This window comes from Desarmillaria tabescens (genome assembly GCF_030435595.1).
Source record: "Desarmillaria tabescens strain CCBAS 213 chromosome Unknown EV420scaffold_13, whole genome shotgun sequence".
In the NCBI taxonomy this organism is placed as follows: Eukaryota; Fungi; Basidiomycota; class Agaricomycetes; order Agaricales; family Physalacriaceae; genus Desarmillaria; species Desarmillaria tabescens.
The window spans coordinates 950670-967095 of record NW_026848312.1 but is presented as its reverse complement, the minus strand read 5'-3'; the positions used below and the strand labels follow the sequence as shown (position 1 = coordinate 967095).

General features: G+C 46.8%; 3 protein-coding genes across 3 annotated transcripts; 2 read left to right on the top strand and 1 right to left on the bottom strand.

The window, feature by feature from the left end:
• The first annotated feature begins 5700 nt into the window (after window positions 1-5700).
• Window positions 5701-7125, top strand: EV420DRAFT_256593 (uncharacterized protein). The gene is made up of 8 exons (XM_060481443.1): window positions 5701-5811; window positions 5866-5912; window positions 5969-6208; window positions 6263-6304; window positions 6361-6429; window positions 6486-6533; window positions 6584-6951; window positions 7002-7125. The coding sequence occupies exons 2-7, from the start codon at window positions 5890-5892 to the stop codon at window positions 6924-6926; spliced, it is 765 nt and encodes a 254-aa protein (XP_060332378.1). The 5' UTR covers window positions 5701-5811; window positions 5866-5889; the 3' UTR covers window positions 6927-6951; window positions 7002-7125.
• Window positions 7126-7843: 718 nt separating this feature from the next.
• Window positions 7844-10432, bottom strand: EV420DRAFT_1268386 (laccase lcc5; the record flags this gene model as incomplete). The annotated part of the gene is made up of 20 exons (XM_060467446.1): window positions 7844-7899; window positions 7949-8010; window positions 8062-8085; window positions 8140-8288; window positions 8347-8367; window positions 8436-8611; window positions 8666-8726; window positions 8785-8805; window positions 8865-9010; window positions 9067-9097; window positions 9152-9171; window positions 9222-9289; window positions 9344-9412; window positions 9462-9521; window positions 9574-9609; window positions 9661-9724; window positions 9774-9860; window positions 9918-10065; window positions 10121-10189; window positions 10241-10432. The coding sequence occupies 20 exons, from the start codon at window positions 10430-10432 to the stop codon at window positions 7844-7846; spliced, it is 1560 nt and encodes a 519-aa protein (XP_060332377.1).
• Window positions 10433-12674: 2242 nt separating this feature from the next.
• EV420DRAFT_256438 (uncharacterized protein) lies at window positions 12675-13586 on the top strand. Its single transcript, XM_060481442.1, has 4 exons — window positions 12675-12863; window positions 12988-13125; window positions 13182-13214; window positions 13273-13586. Exons 1-4 carry the CDS (start codon window positions 12772-12774, stop codon window positions 13481-13483), a joined length of 474 nt encoding a protein of 157 aa, XP_060332376.1. The 5' UTR covers window positions 12675-12771; the 3' UTR covers window positions 13484-13586.
• Window positions 13587-16426: the final 2840 nt, after the last annotated feature.

Below are 16426 nucleotides of genomic sequence, written 5' to 3'. Positions count from 1 at the left end.
ATAACCATGCCTTCGATGACTGCTTCCGTGAGGGAGGAGGCAAAGAGGGCCAAGCACCTTGGGACTTGAAGAAGAAGAAAGACGGTGACTTGGCTAATGTTGCAGGCCAGTCCTCAAGCTCTGAAGTCAAAAGCTATGGCTTCGCTACAATAATTGATGACAAGAACGTGGAGCTTAGCGCCACATCTGACTGTCAAGCCCAGGCTGAAGCATTAGCCGCCTCGGGCATATGCTACGATGGTGAACTCGTTGACATGGGAGCTAGCCACCACTTCTCACCTGCCCGAAGTAAAATGATCAACTTCGTGGATATCAAGCCAACACCCATCTGCACCGCTGACAGACATTCATTCAATGCTATTGGCAGAGGAGACTACATCACATACCTGCCAATAGGCCATGGCAAACCAGTGACCAAGGTCACCCTCTACAACACGTACTACTCCCTGCACCTAGCGTTTATGCTAATATCAGTCAGCTGTCTTGATACAGCAGGCTATTCACTTACAGTTGAAGACAGAAACTGTTATATCAAAACCCCGAAACCCGACAGACACATCATTGGGATCGTGCCCAAAATCAATGGACTCTACCACATACAAGGCTCCACCAACCATCACCATAGCAAATCCCCCACAGCAGCTGCCGCTACCCCTCAAATCAGTATCTCGCAGTTCCACTGCATGACAGGACATGCAAGCCATGAAGCCCTGAAGCAGAGCATACGTAATGGGGAGATTATCGCCCCCAACATTGACCTAAACTCCGAACCAGAGTTCTGCTCAGCATGCGTGCAAGCTAAAGCTGTGACGAAACCTTTTCCGAAGCATAGTGACAATGAGTCAGCCAAGAAATATGGTGACAAGGTCACAGGAGACATATGGGGACCAGCCAAAGTCAAGTCTCTTGGCGGTTCAAAGTATTTCACACTATTCAAAGACGTCGCAATGAGGGAGCACTTACCATACTTCATGAAGAAGAAATTGGAGACATTGCGCTGCTACAAGGAGCATGAGGCTTGGATGAAAGCCCAACGTGGAGTAGGCATCGTGAAGATATTCGGGTGTGACCGTGGAGGAGAGTTTATGAGCGAGGAGTTCAAACGACACCTTAAATCTGCAGGGACAATACATCACCTCAATGTCCATGACTCGCCATCCTCAAATGGAATGACGGAACAAGAAATGCGCACCGTGCTCGAAGGTGCCCAAGCCATGATAATTGCAGCTGGGCTGCCCAACTATCTGTGGGCTGAAGCCATAGCCTACCACTGCTGGCTGAGAAACTGGCTCCACCACAGCGCTCTTGCCAACAAAAAGACAACCCCGCATGAAAAGGCTACACAAAAGAAGCCTGACATGTCCAATCTGCATGAATTCGGGTGCACCATGTGGGTGAAGCAACTCGGATGGGGGAAACTACAGCCTCGTGCTGATCCTGGCCGATTTGTAGGCATTGACAAAGAGTCAAAGGGTATCTGGGTCTATTGGCCTGGAAAACATCTTGTCAGTGTCGAGAGAAACATCTACTTCAATAAAGATGAAGACCTGAGCAAAGAAACCATCAAAATTGAGGGGGAGTACAAAACAATTGTCAATCCCAATGGATTCCATGCTACAAATGACACTTGTGACAGCCCAAAAGAGACCAAAAACAAGGGAGACGAACCTGCCACACCCCCCACAGACACTCAAGACACTCCAGAAAACCCACCATCACCACTAACACCTCTATCAACCCCGCCATCAAGCCCAAATCTCACACCACACCAATGAAGGGTCCAAATTGAGGACATTCCTGATGAAAATAACCCCCCAGCCTGGCCCCAACGAGGCTCACGCAAGCCAGAGGGTTTCTACAACATCAACCGAATGTCAAAGGCTGCTGGTGTCACTGCATGTGTCCTTGAAGACGACGGGAACCTTGAACCAGGTGGAATGGACTATGATACGAGCGAGGAAGAGTGGTTTGCTAACCTAGTTGAGTCAGCACTAGCCACAACTAACGGAGAGCCGGATTCCATACAGGAGGCACTGAAGGGACCGCAAAAACGGGAATGGAAGGACACCGTCGAGAGGGAGCTAAGCCAAGTCGAAGGCTTATGTACGTACAACATAATCCCCACTCCACCCGGGGCCAATGTCACTAAAAACAGATATACATTTCATATCAAGACGGATGATCAAGGCCGTATCATACGATACAAGGCCTGGCTGGTCCTAAAGGGGTTCTCCCAAATTTACGGCGTTGATTTTCACGAAACATTCGCTCCAACAGTCCGCCTAACTACCCTACGTGCATTACTATCCATAGCTGCTCAGAAGGATGCCAAAATACACCAAGCAGACATCAAAAATGCCTACCTCCAAGCTGACCTCCACGAAACCTTGTATATGGAGTTACCACCAATGTACGAGGACTTTAGGGAAATCCCCAACAGACTCAAAGGGAAGAAGCTATGCTGTAAACTGTGTAAGCCATTGTATGGAAGCAAGCAGGGCGCACACAAGTGGTACCAGAAGCTGAGACGAGTATTCCTTGCTCTTGGATACTCCATATGCCAGGCCAATGAAGCAGTGTTCTACAAATTCAGCAAAGACAAGTACACCATCGTCGCCGCCGCTACAGACAACTTCACCATCATTGCCGACTCCAATGATGCAATGAACCTCATCAAGAAGCAGCTCAGAGAGCACTTCGAGATGACTGACCTTGGCGAGATTAAATGGCTGCTTGGTATTAGCGTACACCGCAACCGCGAGGCCAGGACCATCACCCTAGGCCAACAGGCATATGTCAACAGCATCGTCGAATGGGCTGGCCAAAGCGAAGCTAGAGCAGTCGTCACGCCAATGGAACCAGGAATCGATTTGAGTTATGACTCACCCTCCGTATCCACCACTGTGCTCCCCAAGGCCCAGCATTCCCAATACCGTGAGGCCATCGGACGTCTCATGTACGCATCTCTTGCAACTCGACCCGATATCTCCTACGCGGTGTCAACACTATCCCGTTACATGCAGGAGCCAAGAACCTCTCACTGGCATGCAGTTTTACGAGTCTTCAAATACCTAAAGGGAACTTGAGACTATAGCCTCACCCTAGGAGGAAAGAGCACACACGTTACAGGCTATTCCGACGCAGACTGGGCTCAGCAGATGCACAGGCACTCGATTTCAGGGTATGCCTTCTTTGTAGGGAACGGAATCGTATCCTGGAGCTCCAAGAAACAGCCTATCATCACCCTCTCCAGCACCGAGGCTGAATACGTTGCCCTGACGCACGCATCAAAGGAGCTGATATGGCTCCGCAAACTCTTCAAGGAACTCATCCACCCAATCGCCACCCCAACGACGTTATTCTGCGACAATCAAGGGGCAATCACACTCTCAAAAGACTCCACGTACCATGCACGAACGAAGCACATCGATGTGCAGTTCCATTTCATTAGGCAAACAGTCTCCAGGTCACAGAGTTCCATCAAGTACTGCCCAACGGACGACATGATTGCGGATGCGTTCACCAAGTCCTTGAAACGTGTCAAACTTGCCCAATTTCGTGCGCTGATGGGTCTTGCTCCTTCGGATGGCTAGCGATTAGGCTCGAAGGGGAGTGTCGAGCATGGCGAGCGTTAACCGCAAGCCACGGACTATATTTAGATTACCGGTACATACCTGATTAGTCTATTTTTTTCATCGCGGCATCTCAGCGTTCAACCAACGTCTTCATGCTGAGATGTACGTGTATACTCATTATATTTCTATTATACTATTGCTAATCGTACCTATAGACATACTTGATACTCATACATATCTTATAGGTACAGTACAGCGTTCAACCAACGTCTTCACGCTGAGATATATACTTGATACTCATACATATCTTATAGAATCTTTTTCCCTCTCGCAACCATGCCTTCCCTTCGCGTACACCCCGGTCCACTGCTCAAGATCCACCTCTGCGACACCCGCAAAGATTAAGATAAAAACGTCGTCAGATAGTCGATTGTTGATTGAAGCCTGCTGAATCATTGGTGAGTAGGTCAGTGGAGTGGCAAGGACACATACCACATTCAGTTTCTCCATATTATCAAGTTCTGTTCAAAATTCGAGTTATTCGACCCGCTGAAGGCACTGAACGTGAACGGATCCGAGATGAAACAATGAGCAATGAAACCCAGTGAAAAGTCGGTCGAGCCGTACTGAGCCAAATCAAGCCCAGGGGAAATGATCGATGGGGCTCTATACTGCTCGCTGTAGCTTCGAAATGTGAACCATTTACCAGCTCAAATCGAGCTATTTCGAGCTTGGTATGTCGGTGTCATGGGTTTCCATTAGGCTTCGTAGGGCTCGATTTTATTGCTATTTTTATTTAATACTATTAATATACATAAAATCAGAGAATCGCTACTACGCTAAGTAGCGGCACTGGTCTGCAGCACCCTTCCCACTGCGTCTACAGCTGGCTCTGTCCTGCATGAATGTCTCAATTGCGTTTCATGGTGTCAAGATAGATGTACCAAAATAGACAGCCTTGGATAATGTTAAATCAGCACGTAATGACGGGGAAAGACAATTTTAAGGCTACTCACGAAATGGAAGCTAGCTGGAGCGATAGCAAGCGCGACCTAGATTTAGTGAGCTAAGAAATATATGCATATATGGAACAGAACGTACCGTGACCACACCCAGGTGGCGGCTAGAGAGCATAGAGCGACTGAAGACATTCTAAATGTCGCAAAACGACATATAAGAGTGCAGCGAGACGTACCTGAGAAGTACCCAGATATCCTGCTACTCAAACGAAATTTCCGAAGACGTATTCCTGCTGAGGGTGTTTAAACGCGGCGCATATATCCACCTTTCATGGCAGTTTCAGTCTGTAGCATCGTATCGCTGGGCTTCGCGTCAGTTTGCCAGTAAGAGGCCACATGCGGAGGCCACAACCTGCGATAATACAGGATTCGGGTGTAGGGCGACGGCGAAGATGGCGAATAGGCTGGAAGGTGACGGAGAATCGGAGATGGTGGTGGTAAAAAGGAAAGAGGCGTTAAACACGTCACCGGACGACATGCACGTGCGTGGTCAGATCCATTGGCTCGACTTGGCCAATGTGGTTTGCGCTCGCAAAGTTCGGCGCATTTCGGTTAACCATTGGATTCAGAGAAATTCGACTCTGGTATTCTTGGATATGCTGAGCGCAAAGAGGTGTAGGTTTGGAGCTCAATGCTTTCTTGTATACGCCGCTTGATCCGGCTCGACCACGCTACATGGTAATTTTTGCGGCTTGATTTGGCTCAAACCGGCTTGACGGAATTTTCACTGGGAAGGAAAGTTCGTAAACAAAGCGACTTTGAAATTGAAACACGTCGCGTTGTAGTCACGTTCTCGAGTTACGTCAGCTCCCCACTTAGAAAGGAAACATTGTTTGCGGGATACTGCCACCATGATCAGCAACTGATCAGTGCTCACTGTTCTCGACTTGCATTCAATTTTCATCAAGGGAACCCCTTGAAACAAGATAAATCAATCTTTCGCTCAGAGCCGTGCTTGATTAAACTTTGACTGTGCTATGTAAAATTCCCAAGCTTCGCAACTAGGGATCCCGGCTCCCGCATTCTTGCCGCTTCCCAGGCTATACCTCACGTTGAATAATAATGGTCCTTAGCGACGATTCTACGAGGCGGGTCCTACTGCATTAACCAAAATAAATTTTCGACGTAGCCTCCAACATTGCCAATAGTTTCTCTAACGCAATGATCAACCTAAAGCAAGCTCTCCCGTTTTATGATGCGCATCTGATGTTGAGGCTGTGAGCATCTGCAATCATTTCGTCCTATCTGTCTATATAACCGTAATTCTTTAGTCTGTCGACTTACCGGCTGGTATCATGATCCTCAATCTGCTCTACTCGTATGTCAAATACGGATGTTTCGATGTCTACTAATTACCTGACTGTCTTTCAATAGATTCCTATTCACGCTAATCTCGCGAGGATGCTCTCTCAGCATTACGGTAACCACTCCGCCTCATTTCCAAGCCAATCAAACCATTTCGGTCCTTCTGACTCCAAGCTCCGAGGACCCGTTCCATTTCTTTATCGCCGTTCGAAGAATGAGTCCACCGGATACGAACTTTACTTCATCCATACAGCCTGTAGACAATTTAACTGAGGCTCGCATTGTGTCTGTTGATCTCGAGTTTTCAGGGTGCGTCTTTGATGGCTATGGAATCGTATAACTAATAAATGTCCATATATGCAGTACAACCTACATAGTAGCCCAAAGAATTAGCCCCATCGACTTGTCAGTGGTCCTTCACTGAAAATTTTTGCCTGTATCTCACAGAAAAGTTTTATCAGAAGTTCAAACGTCACATTTGCTTTGAGTGAACCTTTTCAGGTAGACGAAGGTCGGGAAATTGACGTCTCGTGAGTACTCGTACACTTCCGTGTCAAAGTCAACATCACCGAATCTCTCTTTTCAGATCACCCACCCTTTCTAATGTCGATGAATCTGCTACAATGAGCTCTACGTAGGTTGATGCTGAGCTTCGATTAATTTACATCTGATGGATTCTGATAGAATGATCGCTTCAACCCCTGGGGCATCAGATTCCTCACCGTCGAAACATGATCATACACCCACAACCATAGCCGGCATCGTTATCAGCGTCTTTCTTCTCGTTCTAATCGCAGCATCTGTCTTCATATGGCGGTACCGCAAGCGCCGGAACATCCCTCCCTCGCGCGCCTTCCTCAATGACCTCGATGACAAAAGGCATCTTAGGGCCTCACCGAATGATCACTCGCCGGACGTTCCACCTCCCGCATATTCACCGCGCATCAGCCGTTTAACATCTATATCACGCTGGTGGGAGCCTCGAAGTTACGATCCCGCAACTTTGAAGTCTCCGCTGAAAGTCTGAATTTGACAAAAATTTGCTGATAGAGGTATGTTTTGCTTCGAATTTGTGTCGCTTATATCTAACAGATATTTCTAGTAACATCTGGTGGTGATTTATTTGGGCAGGTCTTGTTGATATATTGCTCTGGCTGGACAATCATCGAAATTAGAATATATGTAATTTAAATTTCATTCAACCCACAATCTCAAAAGAGATGAGCTGTGAACGGTGGTATAATAAGTACTTGATTTGTATGTGAGCGTCACCAGGGACGTATTTCCGTTCATCCACATCAAGTCTCGCTCATATTCAATTATCAATTAAGTGTAGGGCAAGCATGACGAAGCAGACAACGAACCTAGACCTCGCCTATGCTGTCCTGTCGTCGACATAGAGTCCATCCTCCTCCATGCCAACTGAAGCCGCCAGATGGACAGATGTCCCCACAGCTAAGAATCGCCAAAGCAACTTGAAACGATAACTAGATCCTGTAGTATCATCGCCGTACATGGAGAGCCGAATCGTTCCTCGAAAATTTATCTACTCTATAATTGTTACCGATATCATACAGCATCCTTTGCCCGTCAGGGCATCTTAAAGGCTATTCGGCCATCTTCAAGTTGATCAATAAACTAATTCAATGGCCTTAATGACCACGTCATGATTTAGTCGACTGCGTTTCTTTGCGGAAGATGAATCACCGGAGTTTTGACGAAGCGGGCTGATCGTTCTGTAACATCCCTGGCCGAGTTGACGGTGTCAAATATTCGCGCATCGCGGTCTCAGAAAGATGGTCTCAAATTAAACACTGATTCTGTCTAGGCACATGGGAAATAAATAATACGAGAACCGAACTGAGTGAAATAACTATAACATAGTATTAGCTCTCCAAAAGATGGGTATGTGCAGTTTATCTCCGAAATCCTACATATCTTCTCTTATAGGTCCGCAGCAGGTGTACTGTCGTATATGGAGCAGAGCTGATCCCATTGATCTGCGCGAACGTAAGTGTAGTGTTCGAAACGAAATAGAATCAACTGTACCAGTTGGATCAATAGTATTGTTCCAGTTCTCTGTGGCTTCTGCAAAAACCACGGCAAGTCCACTGTTGGGGATGGTTGACAAATTGAATAAGAATGTAATGAATCACACGCACGCCTCCAAGTGCCAATCAATGTGGCTAATAGAGAATCATTAATACATCGCCACCCCAAAACCGTAGAGAAATACCGACCAGTGAAGGAACCAAGGTCCCGGGTTGTCGGTTGTGAAACGGATAGTAACATTGTCCCCCTTGACACCGATGTTGACAACGTCTCGCCTCACAGGGTTCTCATAGTTGTACACAGTGCTACCGGTGCTGCGGACGACATCGAACGTGTGCTGGTTTCAGGGCTATCGTGAGAACGAGGAGCAAAGGATATTTGACTGAAGAACTTACACCGTGTAAATGGAACGGATGCTAGAAAAAGTATCAAAGATAGCGTCAGATAATTGTATGGTTAACACGATAACGGATAATGAACTTACACCTCCACCGACAATACCGCCTGGCATGGAAAGTTCGATCGTAGAATTCGCTGGTAATGGGAAGACCGAACCCTGGGGAAGGAGATCGCTCGCACTTTGTGCACCGCTTAGAATCTGGAGAAGAACGGGAGTTGTGGGAGGAACAAATTGAGCGCCGTTGACCGTGAATGTGCCCGCTGTCGTCTGTGTGACCGTTCAATACAATAGAACCATGAAATCAGGAAGTAGACGTACAAAAGCGAAAGCCAGGTTGAGCGCGTAGTCGACACCTCCGATTTCAGGGGATCCCGGCTATATTAGATTCAGGCCATGTTCGGAGGGTATATCAGTGTGAAAGTGTAGAACTCACAGTTCCAGGGTTCTCAAGTGGCTGTCAAGAGTTATTCAGAAAGGTGAATGGGAACAAACAGTCATATTATAAGGACGTACCACTAACTCGGTCTCATTCATCTTTAGCACGCTCGTGAAAGTGCCGGTAGATGGTTCCGCGCTATCGGCGCCGTCATATCGTAGAATCGCAGAGTTTATACCGCCTGCGAAGCCTGCTGTCCCAACGCTGGGATTGGCTCGGATCCCTGAAAATAATAAAGTCAGATATTGATTTCTTTACGGTCGGAAAACTTTGGCGTACAATAATTGCCGACTGCCTGGTCTGCATTTAACTACAGTGCGCCTCAGTATCTTCACGAATATCCGAAGAAGAAAGAGCACTGTACCACGAAGGAGTACCGTTGACCTTATCGATGTTAGCTGCTGTTTTACAAAGGGAAGGTAGTGCTAACATACCTGTAAAAATCTGGATTTCATCCACGGTATACGGGACGTGATTCACACCGTCAACTTCGATGATTGTCCTACCCATCATCGGTAAATAAAAGAAGCAAGGATAAAGCCAGGAAGGTAATCACATCAAATGGCTTTCAATGGAGACGGTGAATGCCGCCTCACAGCCTACATTGAACATTCTGATGCGGTACCTACAGTTCCCATGAGCGAGGTACCGTTAAATATACAGAGTAAACTCACCGTGTTCCTTGTGTAACCTGTACAATGGATAAGTCCTCTGTGAGGTCTCCGAGGCTCCATCTATGTCACCTATTATTACCCGGACTTTAAATGTTGTAAAATCGTAGCTTACCTTCCCAGTCCGTTTATGAGTGTAGAGTCCGGAGTGCTATTGATTTATCATCAGATGCTGACTTGAACAAATAGTAAAAGGCATTACGGGAATCCGAGTTGCTTCGCGGGTGTATGATACCAATCTGACAATGTCAAAATACTCGTACTATCTGTGACAGAGTTAAGATACGGACAACCACGGAGATATGATGAACGTACCATCATCGACATCATATAAGTCGGCATGTGGATCATTGGGGTCGTAGATGACAAGAGGCCCTCGTAGCCCATCACAGTATTGAGTAGCTACATTGACAGACGTCGTCGGAGATACAGGTGATCCAACGAAAAATGAATACCTACACAAATGGGAGTGGTACCAGAACGATCCAGCCTGGTCCGTGGTATCAAAAGTGTATAGGAATGAATCTCCCTTGGCTATAGGACATTGGTTCACAAATGCGGGCCCATCAGCCCACCCAGTACCCTTCTGGAAGAGACCGTGCCAGTGCTGAAGGAGATGCATGAGATGTCAATCTGATACTTTCCGCGGAAAGTAAACATACGATAGTCGTGCTCTGTAAAATCGAGTCATTAGAAAGCTCGTTGACGACGTTGATTTGGAACACGTCTCCCTAGCAAGGCGTTCATAAAACATCTTTTAGTCGGTCAATCAAGAAGCCGACCTTGTTGGCTCGAATGAGCGTCCCATCAATACGCGAATTCGCCAATGCAGCGATGCGTCCAAAGCCATCGGGAGAGACGTCTCCATTGGAGATGACGAGGTCTCCCGTAGGACCAATGGTTCCCTCACGTTGACCGCGAGAGCTAGCGGAAAGAAGAGCAATGGTAAGCAGAGACGAGAGGGATAAAGCCATGTCGACCTGGAGAACAAAACTATGGCCTCCACTCACTTTATACCTGCTCTAACATGCGTATGAGTACCGAGACAAGGATGAAAGCTTCACACACTATCTAATTGAGTGCCTCAGGACGTGGTGTCCATGACGCTAGCACTAGGTACCTTGAAAGATCCGTTAGTAATGGAGACATGAGAAATGTGACGCCGTACTCAAGCCGTCCTTCTCTAGACCCGCATCCCAGCCTGCTGGATGCCAAGGCACTAGACAGTCAACTCCTTCATTGAATTAGGCCGAAGCGACAGACTGTATTTCAAATGAATTTAGTTGGGATCTACTCCCGCTAGAGACATTTGTGCGGTATGCGGTCGTCTGGGAAGGTAAACGGCTAGGAGAGAAATGAGTCCGGAAAGCTTGGCGTACCATGGCCCCGAAGCTTGGATTGCGATTATCGTGGTTTTTAGTTGATTTTTTTTTTCGCGGCGAGAGTGAATGGTAATATCAGAGCAGTTTATCGAAGATAGAGAATATTTTGATTCGATCAGAGCCAAAATGGCATCGTGGGTATTGGCGTGATCTAAAGAATTTCAGTGAGAATCATGTTCTTGCAGGGCTGCGTCCTTTTTGACTTTGACAAATGGTGAATCCACTATTGGCGGTCCAAGAATACGCGTGTTACCTGCCGCGGTCTTGGCCTCCTTCTGATGACACGGAGCCGTATTCTTCATCAGGGCGCCAATTCACATACGGGCTCCTGCTCCCCGACTAAAGTATTAAGAACTCGCGTCCATCGCTCCTACGAATAATTCATCGGCATGCACATTACGAAGAACCGGAGCCTGTGAATATCTCAAAATTTAAAGAAGCATGGACCTGGATAAGGAACAAGACAGCTGTTCTGAATGAATGGAAAGATAAGCGACACGCCAGATGTCCCCCAAAGAACTCGCAAGCAATCACTGAGGCACCACAGTACTTTCGTTCAACATGCACATGAACACTGATATAACGCAGATCATCGCAGGAAGGGAGAATCCGAGTCGCGCAACTACACATGCAAGGAGAAACTTCGGGTTCCTGGAGTGCCTTCGTATTCAGTTGCCCGACGCTGACAATCCGGGGGGCTCATTCGAGCGATGTAAGTGGGAGACAGCAGACAGCGATCCTCGGAGCTCTGGGAATGCTCCATGTGGTCCAGCAGTTCGCACTGGGTACCGGCTATCCGCAACGATGGGAGCGGGAGAACGGGAGAAAAACAATTTGCAGCCGGTGGACCAGGGTTCGTTGCCGCGGTCAAGCCGCGGTTAAAACTTTGAACGGCGGCCCGACCTAGCTCTTCACCGTCACTGATAAGAGGATGGCTTTTCTTCACCGCTACCTCAAGTGACATATTTCCGTATGTTCTTTCTCTTGCAATGGTTCAACGTATACAAGTATATTTCTTCATTTGTACCAATTTGACCGTTTTGCACTGATTCTTTTTTCTTTCTTTTTTTTAATCCAAGCATAACACTCTGGTTTGGCCACCGCTACTATCGAAAAATTCGAAAGATGAAATCGACACGATTGATAATTATATGCCGCTGAAGTTCGTACACAAATGCTTGAAGTCTGCCTCGCTTTGCAAACGCAATACTGGTGTACATGTATTTATTTATACAACCCGAGTCGGCCGATGAAGAACCCTCTCGCTTGTCTTGTTCCTTGTTGATTTCCATGTTTTGTGCAGCGCTGATTCGAATGGTTTCCTAGACGATATGTCCAGATCAGCATCTCCACCTTTGGGGATGCCTACACTGTCGACTGTCAAATGGATTATCTCATGCCGGGCATTTCCATAATCCATTGGCCATCTTTTGTAGATCACAACACTTGCATTTCAGTCTTCTTGTGTCGCCTCAAAGATGCCTAATGCTTGGATTTGATGCTATACATCGCTTCCCTATCCTCATACTAGTTATTCTTCTCGTAGAACACAACATGTTGATGGTCGTCTATTCTCGACGAGGCGCCAACTCATTCTATTCCATTGATGGTGAGTCAATGCCGTATGATCTCAATAGGATATCCATGACAACTCTTGGACATTCAGCGACCTACGGAAGCGCATTCACGTTCGGAACGAGGCATTCCTTCCGAATTGCGTATATCAAGGAACTTTAATACTTTCTTTCTTCTGTGAGGTCGAACTATTGCTTTCCGTTCGACGCCAATTACCTTTCATTTCCCCAAGACTCATATCATCGTACAGTGACAGCTATGCCTATCCTTGGATTGATGAATATCAGCTCTTCGCGGGATCTCATTGCGTATGATGTTCGGCTCAAGTAATAGGCCGCAATTTGTTGGTCTGATCTATGGAGAACGGGAAGGGTTTATTTTTCAAAGTCGGGCTTTCCTATAAATGTCGCAGATGTGGTATACCCTCCCACTATCCGCTGTCTCCGGGGTAACTAATCCATCTTACGGTCAACACCCCGTTCCCAATCTTCATCCTCGTCATTCCACAGGTGAGGCGCTAGTTGAATACATGTGGATCTTCTTTCGATTCTTCGGTATCTTTCCTATGACAGTGTTAAAATGGGCCATGGACCTAGCAGACACAAGACATATCCCGTCAGTCCAGCCGTTGGTCATGCAGGAGCATGTCCTTTCTGCAGCGGAACAACGCCCGACTCGGATGAACCTGAGAGTTCTAGCACGTCCCTGGGGTTAGTGGTTTCTACCTCGGGCTCTCGCAACTTCGAAAAAACTGATATTCATACAGTAAAAGAATGATAGATGACAATGATATTACATCGTAAGTCCGATTTTCGTTTCGAAGAATGGCCGTGTTACTCATCGGGTCGAGGAATTAGAATTTTTATGATCGCAGGGGCCTTGTTAGGGATGTTACTTCTCATAGCCGCTTTCATAGTCTGGCGTCGACGAAACCGCGAGATTTCCGTGATCGAGAATGAGATTCTCCATACAACCACATTGCCCGCGCAGGTCGATTTGGAAGGCGGCAGCAACGGAAAGATGACTCTGGACTTTCAGGAGGCGCCGCCCGCATATTATCATGATTAACCATGTCTCGAATGGATCAATAGAGGGATCGTATTCTGTGAATAATCATCAGTATTTGTATAGGGTGCAGTTTAATTCGATGGAAGAAACCGTTTACATGCACGTTCGAGCAACGTGATAAAATGCAATGATACCCCGACAGGGGATGGTACGAAAATGGTCCCTCGTCTCATTTCCTTTGATCAGCTCAGTTGCCGAGAAAGCAAGGAAGGTCATACGTAGAATTAGACTACGACAAAACAGCAATTGGGATCCAAACTTTCGCTGGTTGCGACGTGATGGCCTGGAGTCAAGTACAACTTGAAGATCGAGACATGAACCTTCACGTATAAGGTCGCCTTGAAGTCCATTGTGATAATATCCGTGAAGTAACTGTCCTGTTGATTCCTCACTACTCGCAAGAGATGTACGACCCACTCCAATGGATGAACTCCTGACCAGCTCCCGACTCAATTAATTTAACCACTCGCTAAGCTCAGAAAGCCTATGCCAGCTTCCCAGAGAACAGAGGTTACGGAAGTGAGGAACATCAGCATCAAGGATCAATTGATTCGCGCTACTGATCTCAGTATTTTCGTTAACGCACGTTTAAACTGTATCTATCTGAGTTCAGCCACTACGGCATACTACATAGCGAGCTTCAGAAGGCATGTTCGAGTTGGCTTCTATCCATGCGGAAACAAAAAGACTCCGAAAGAGACTATGGGTCTCCCTGTAATGCAAACGTTCAATGAATGAAATAGGAGAGATAATCCTAGGAGGTAAATTCAGGAATTACTTGGAACCTGGCACGGGCCGCCAGTAAACTTCAATATTAGCTGGGCGCATGCATCAGGGGTCGAATCGGCTCTGTTTAGCCTCGGCCCGCACGGACCGTGAACATCACGTGCACATCCGGGCAGGATTTCCCGACTTCTTCAATCTCTGCTTCGTAGCTGCGACCGCGACTATCACCAGCGATCCCCATTCTCTCTCTTGGAACAAATGTCATGGTTTCAGCATGAACCCAGAAAGCTATAGCCAGAATACAATTGCTGCTGTGCGAGGTACCGGTCTTTTACCCCCCCCCTCTAAGGCACATCAAGCACCGCCGTCCGACGGGATTGATATCAGTGCATCACTGCTGCGCATCGAATCAGTGATGACAAGCCCTGAATTCTGTCCAGGTATTTTCACCGAGTCTTCAAGCATCTCATTCTGTTCACCTAACCTCATATAGGATAAAAGCTACCTGATATAAAAGCTGCTGAGATGACCTCGTAGAACCATCATTCGTTTTGTTCTACCCACTCCAGTGCCGGTATGTTATCTTCTACCATAGATTCTTCCATTCATCATTATATGTAGGTCATCTCGTTACTTGGATAAACTAAGATGGGAAATTCGCCAAGTACACCCGAATTTCTTTCCCTACCGTCATCCACGAGTATCCTCCCCCCACGTTTGTGCTCCACTTCTTACCTATAGCAGTTCACTAACCATGTCACAATAGTAAGCGGTCATTGTTCGACTGGTCTATCGATACGAGTGGCAGTACTTGGCGTACAGATCCTTATTGCAAGATCTTATTGGGGGCTACACTGCTTGTGTTCGTCATTTTGATTTGGCATCGATGGATTCGGGCGCGTCGGTACAGTCAGGCACGGCGTGTCGCAGATGATTTGGAGAGGCAAGGAGCACCTATCGAAACATCCAAATGACATTATTTAGTGAGATGTTTGCGTAAAGGGATGTTTTACTAGACGTAGCACAGTCCGAGACCGAGACATCAGACTCGCTGACCAAAGTCCTTCAGGATCAACCATTCAATACTATTACCGAGTTCGTCTTCTGTGTGATCATCAATCCGCCAATAGGTACATCGCTAAGAAACATATCTGCAATCATTCCAGTCGGTGAAGCCGGGTATCAGGATATATGTTTCAGAGTCTGAGAAGCTGTAAATGTTATATCAGAATACAAATATCTGTTGAAGAATACAAATAATATCATTGCCTTGACTTCACATCGACGATTCCCACTCTCATTTCGTGATATCAATTCATCCACTGAAATCGAGTCCGAGTCCAATTCACGATTAACGTCAGGGATCAAGTTCAAGTAATGTTTCCTATGAGCATCTGTTAGCAAGGAGACTCTTTTGCTAATTCAGAATGAGAGGGACCAGATACCGCTCATCGTGGAAGAAACAGGTAGATCGTCATGGATCGGACACCCCGTTTTGATAATGGAATACATGCCATTGCTTATTCAACCCATCTCTCCATTGGAAAGGCTGCACATACCTGTGTACACAGGATATATCCTTGAAAAAGACCTAAAATGTGTGATATCCACGTAAAAGGCGGATTGATCAGGGTTGGGAGATGTTAAATTTACTCAAAGTACACAAATGCTTATTATATTACTGTGATAGTATATTACGTTGGTTTTCTGGACTTCGGAGCAAAGGATTAGAGCAGAGGATGCATCCCGAGCATCCATTCCACTCGCTCGGTCATTCCGGTCCGGGAAACCGCAGAGTGATCGAGTGGCTGTACCCCTTCTTTGTTCTGACCGTCACCATCGGTCCATCGTATAGTCGCCTGCGTGCCATTACCTCTCGTTTGAATGTGCATAAAGGTATATTTCATTACTTTCCATGCTTACATAAGGTCCATAGATACTTTTGATCCATCTGGTGGCTCTCGAATGGCTTGGATATCGTGCATCATACCCCACTCGCCTGCGCGTAAGCCCTCCTGCAAGGCAGCATAATTTCCCCCCTCCAAACGATGGAGAATTGCACTACGATGCCCGCCAATTCTTGCCGCCGCCATTAAACCCCATCTTGTTGCCACCGTGACACACCTAGCATCCCTCACATCGAAATCGGGGCCAATCGCCGTTCACCATGGCTGCCCAATGCATTAACGATGCCGCATTCACTCGAGAACTCAAAAT

Excerpts from the sequence above, each read along its gene's own strand:
- EV420DRAFT_256593 (XM_060481443.1), top strand. The coding sequence starts at position 5,890 with ATGATCCTCAATCTGCTCTACTC. Across the intron at positions 6,209-6,262 it reads GTTGATCTCGAGTTTTCAGG|TACAACCTACATAGTAGCCC; the intron begins GTGCGTCTTTGA and ends CCATATATGCAG. Across the intron at positions 6,305-6,360 it reads AGAATTAGCCCCATCGACTT|AAGTTCAAACGTCACATTTG; the intron begins GTCAGTGGTCCT and ends AAGTTTTATCAG.
- EV420DRAFT_256438 (XM_060481442.1), top strand. The coding sequence starts at position 12,772 with ATGGAGAACGGGAAGGGTTTATTTTTCAAAGTCGGGCTTTCCTATAAA. Across the intron at positions 13,126-13,181 it reads AGTTCTAGCACGTCCCTGGG|TAAAAGAATGATAGATGACA; the intron begins GTTAGTGGTTTC and ends ATATTCATACAG. Across the intron at positions 13,215-13,272 it reads GATGACAATGATATTACATC|AATTTTTATGATCGCAGGGG; the intron begins GTAAGTCCGATT and ends TCGAGGAATTAG.